The following is a 5,565-nucleotide window of genomic DNA, read 5'->3' as shown; positions in this document are numbered from 1 at the left end:
ATTGATAAAGAAGAAATAATAATGTGGAATGCGGTCTTTAAGGAGTTGTTGCCAATTTTAATACAATTATAGGACGATGTAATGAAAGGGTAGCTTTGATTCCACTTTATACAGTTTCTTTTAAAATTTGAATTTAATAAAAAACCAAATAAACATTTTTATACATTCCTTATCTTGGCGGCAAAAGAACTAGTCGCCCATATAAATTTTTCAATATTTTGCGTCTGTGTACGATGGCTCCAAAACAAATAGATTGTTTTGAAATTAATTGGAAGTTTTGGAAATTCTTAGGTATTTGGTCCGAAAATAAGCCGCATCGATATTACAAATACTACTCCAAAATTTTTATAACATTCTTCGTAATACTTTACGATGTTCTATATACGATAAATTTTTATTTTGTGCCCAGACAACTGGATCTAATTATCGGGGAAATGTTATTTTACTTAACAGAATTGTCTGTATTGTCTAAAGTATTCACGTTTATAATTATGAGGCACAAACTTAAAATCATTTTTGAAATATTAGAAAGTGACGCATTTCAGACGGATACAGAGGAAGAATTAAAAATATTGCACAGGGCAAAAGTTTTCATTAAAAGATATTGGAAGATTGTGGCTTTGGTTTCTATAACAGCGAATCTAACACATATCTCCTCACCTTTGCTTAAGAACTTGATCTTTAAAGTTGAACTGGTTTTACCCGTTTGTAGCTACTCGTTTCTGTCAGAGTCATTTTTAAAAACTTTCGAGTACCCGTTATATTTTTACCAAATCGTCGGGATACATTTTCATATGTTGTATAATTTGAATATTGATACATATTTTTTGGGTCTAATGATTTTGATCATAGCACAACTAGATATTCTTAACGTCAAATTCCGTAATCTAAAAAGCGGAAAAGACCACACTCAACTAAATGAATCAATTATGGGTCTTAATAAAAATTTAGATCACTATAATGAAATTGAAAGGTGTGTACTAAAACACGATTATTATTATAATCCTATCCCATTTTACTTTAATAAAAAAAGTTATTTTTTCTTTATGCTTTTTTATTCATTCGACATAATTTTTATTTCAGATTTTGCAGTCTTGTCCAAAATATTTTCAGTTTCACACTGTTTGTACAGTTTAGTATGGCTTCGTGCATTATCTGTGTTTGTTTATTTAGTTTTACACTGGTAAGTTTGACTACGGATTTAAAAAAAGGTTAAATCTTTATACATAGAATTACTATTATGATCATCCGATGACACTAGTTGAGAAATGTTAATTGAATCTTTTCAAAGACCAGAACTTCATTCATTACAAAAATTAAGCTAGACCTCACTTATTTTCTAATTTTTATTTTACAGTCAGTCCCGGTTGAGTACTATATTTTTTTAGCAACCTACATGTTCATTATGATAATACAAATAATGGTCCCATGCTGGTTTGGTAGTCGGATAATGGACAAGGTAAAAAAAAATCCAACTTAGATATAATGTCCCATAAATTAAATTTAGGTTTTTAACTAGAAGATTAGATTTAAGCTACATTTATTGGCGTCTTAATTTAAAATTAATTAACAAATTCAAAGAGAGTTGAAAGATTTACCATTTACTTTCACCATTTAACTCAAAAGATAGACACTCAAATCGATAGGACGATTCATGATTAAAAAAATAATAATTTCAGAGTATTTTGCTATCATCGGCAATTTATAACTGTGATTGGACATCCAATTCTAAAGATTTTAAAATAAACATGCGTCTTTTCGTTGAAAGAGCCAATAAGCCACTGTCGATTACAGGTGGAAAGATGTTCTCACTTTCACTGGCCACTTTTACATCTGTGAGTATGTTATGAATATATTTTATAAAAGGCATATTTTTTCGATTGAGAATAATTTTTAACTGGTGCAAGATTGAGATTTAGAGCTGTAGCCAGAGTTTATATAATTGAATAGTACAGACCACTTGTACAAGTACTATATGAGATAATCTTAATTACATTGGAGAAAGGCTGATTACCATTCTAATGGAAATTTAATACGACCATTTCTTCGTAGAAATAGACAGCCTAGTGCTTTACCAACTGAAGCAGGCTCATAGCATCGGTTAACATACAATGTACATATTTGGTGGTTGGAAGCTATTTTGTATTAGAGGCCTGCTTAAAAAAATATGGAGGTTTGGGCACTTTTGTATGTTCCATAGGAACATGAAGTAGTACTTTTTGGTTATAAGGGTGAAATAGCATTTATACAATGAAACTGAGACTGTGGCTACGTGAGTTACTTTACGTAATTGACTTTGCCATGTCTATAGGTTCTGGCATTCACCTCATAATTTTATTTTAAAAAATGTGTCTTCTTTCTCTATTTCCAAATCAATGGCGCTGTATGCTGAAGGCACTGATTTACAATAAATAATTTAATATACCTATATCCTTCAATGGTTTTAGTAAACACTCATTTGTCTATTTTATTTTCAGATTATGAATTCTGCGTATTCTTTCTTTACGCTTCTTCGGTACATACAAACACGTGAATAATAATAGCACTTAAGAAATGTTAATAGATTATTTACCTATTTGTGAATTACCTGCTTCTGAATTGAACCAAATTAAGGGGCTTAATAAAAGCGCAATACAGAAATAATTGTGTCTTCGTCGTTAAAAATTCGGAGTAGTTTCATATCAAAGCTTTTTTTGTGCATCGGTTTGTATTTTGTGCATTTTAAATAGAGTTATTTCCAAATTTCTTCTTTATCTATTGTATAACATTTGTTTGTGCTTGGTCCTATGATTTACTCGTGTAGATAGATATAAGCAATCAAAAGTATTAATTTATATTCATTTTAATAAGGCATATTCCTAAAATGTAGATGATATAGTGCAAATATGAGAATTTTAATGAGCACTTAAGAAAGAATATTAAGAATATTTCACAAAATGGTAATAAAATATTTTCTCATTATAAATTCAATTAGTCACTTAAATAAGTAGGTAATTTATTCAAATGAATCCTTAACGAGAATGCTTTCTGAAATGTTCATGTTATAAACCTGTAAAGTTTAAAGGTTTCTGCGTAGCTTTTGCTGTTTGAAGGCTAAATGTGGAAAGCTCATGAATAAATAAAAGTTGTTTCGACTTGGTTACGTAAGTTTTTGTGAGTCTGCGTGGAACGAACGTCACACACAAAGTTCCGGACAATAAGACCGTTCAGTAGTTCATCTGTTAGCCGGTGGTAGTAATAAGACCTGTTTTTGCTCGAACATACAACGAAAAGGAAACAATGATTTGCCCGTGACTAGATAAATAAGATGTCCGGACGTGACGAGGGTACCATTACAGTTTTTATGGATTCTTTCAGTGGGCATAGCATCCACCTGGTGTTCTTTGTTTAGGCATCTGAATACATTGTTAATGTTACGGCTACAGGAAAACTACGCGTGAAAATATCCTTGATTTGCTGCGATCTTGTTTTGTTTTTAGCAGAAACGCTGCAGGGAAAACAGATTAACGTTCGAATGAAAAACAAATAATCATCGAACGCGATTGCAATATATCCATTTGTTTCGAACCAAAAAGGATAAAAATTGCGCTCGCACACGTCCTTCCGTAACGTGCAAACGATGATTTAGTGGCGATCCCTAGATTTATAGAGGCCCACCCCACCCAGCGACTTCAATGAATAATAAATTGAAGATCTTTTCGGATATTATTGATACTTCGGGTTTCTTCGGGTGATGTATGTTCGGGTGAGAATTGAAACCCTTTTATTAAAACATATATTACAGGACACGTCCCGACAGTGACACTGAATAATATGCTCCTTGTAGCGTCTGTTCTTTGCGCTCCACTCCTTTATTTCGGCTTTTATTACTGTAATATTATTTATTGATATACCTATGTATGTAATTTTGCAGCGCTCTTTAACTTATAAATCTCACTAATAAAACGCTTTTGTACTTTCAACTTTTATACTACTAAATACTATAGTACAGTACTAATACAGTACTATACAGTACTAATAAAATTTTACTTTACACACTAATGATCAAAGTTTTTTATTATTATTAACACGTTGACTGCCATGTAGGTAACCGGTGCCCTAAGTGACGTACTGAAGTAATTGTGTCGATTTCTCTTTTCGATCTTAATACTAAGAGGCCGGAATATCTAGTAGATTCAGAGAAAGATGAATCCAAAGATACTGGGAATGAATCTATTCCTAAGAGACATAAAAGACTAAGACATACATTAAAACAAAAGAACGCAATGTTAGTCAATCCAAGCGCTTAGTAAGAGAAATCGACATACTTACTTCAGTGCGCTACGCAGGGCACAGGTGTTTATCATAGCAGTCAACGTGTGAATAATCATCCCCAACATTATTAGACTGAATATTTATCAACATTGTCCATTTCAAGTTTAATTTGCTTTTTTGAAGTGAAACTTCTTTAGAATCGTTGTGATTTCAAACTCGATGAAACGAAATGAAACGAAACGAAAAAATAAGTGTGCTGCGATTGGCTTGTCGAAGCGGCTCCGAGCGGCGCCGACAGATCACGAAGCGCTCCACACTGTTTGGCGTCCCCGACTATTTCAGTGTGCTTTTGACGTCCGTGCACGCTGTCGTGGCTCTCGGAGCGCCCTGAGACACTTTTATTTCTATTTAGTTTGTTATCAACAAATGTCGCTGCACGTAAATTTAACAATTCCTGAATCGAGGTGACAAGATGTTACACAGTTTATAGACGTTCTCGTATTTCTCTTGTTAAACCATACTTACCTGGCGTACGGATACCGTGATCATGCAGGCGGTACCCCAGCGTGAGGCTGCTCCATTGTACTGCGGAGTAGTTGATCCTTGCGATTATTCTTATTTTTATAAGTTTCACTTCTACCGTGTGTGATTTGCACACATACACTTTTAAAGTATTGTCTACGCACGATAACCCAATTATGCCTATTTGACAAGCAAAAGTAAGGAAATCGATGTATTTATCTTTTAAACTATGTACTAATCTGAAACGTTATTGTTTCTCATTAATTACTTAGATATCTGTAACAAACTTTGAATTCGAATCGTACTACGAGTTCAGCATTTGATTTTGCAGAGTTAAATTCAAAGACCTTGCGTACAAGAAGACGCTTCGTCGAGTCGAAATTCGCTTCGCCAAGATGTTCTCGTGACAGCGGCAAAGCAAACAAATGGTTGCGGGTTTTAAACTTGTCCCGCATGTAAAATTAGTTAAATAACTCCCTTGGAATCTTCACTTTGCATATGGAAACACGTCTTCGTCTCAAACCTTTCAAATTGGACCAGAATTTGAGAAGATTAGGGCTTTTTTCCATTTACCTAAAAAAACAAATCGATTTTTAAGTGACGAGACGATGTCATTGAATTTAAAAAAAGCACTTTGATTTTAAAAGAGGAGACGATGAATGCTTACCTAATCCCGATATACCGACCTGTAGACCGAATGGTAAACTGTCGACGGCGCCCTAAACACGTCATTACGGATCCTACCGATCCATTAACGGTGCTTTTAGGTACCACAAGCACTGGTCACCG

At 33.7% G+C, this 5,565-nt stretch overlaps 1 protein-coding gene across 1 annotated transcript; it reads left to right on the top strand.

Annotated features, from left to right (window-relative positions):
- The first annotated feature begins 233 nt into the window (after window positions 1-233).
- On the top strand, window positions 234-2,537 carry Or-13 (olfactory receptor 13). The gene is made up of 5 exons (NM_001173132.1): window positions 234-973; window positions 1,084-1,183; window positions 1,358-1,459; window positions 1,680-1,835; window positions 2,478-2,537. Exons 1-5 carry the CDS (start codon window positions 234-236, stop codon window positions 2,535-2,537), a joined length of 1,158 nt encoding a protein of 385 aa, NP_001166603.1.
- Window positions 2,538-5,565: the final 3,028 nt, after the last annotated feature.

Source organism: Bombyx mori, chromosome 5, assembly GCF_030269925.1.
Source record: "Bombyx mori chromosome 5, ASM3026992v2".
NCBI lineage: Eukaryota > Metazoa > Arthropoda > Insecta > Lepidoptera > Bombycidae > Bombyx > Bombyx mori.
The sequence above is the reverse complement of the archived record's forward strand: the minus strand, read 5'-3'. Positions and strand labels throughout refer to the sequence as shown.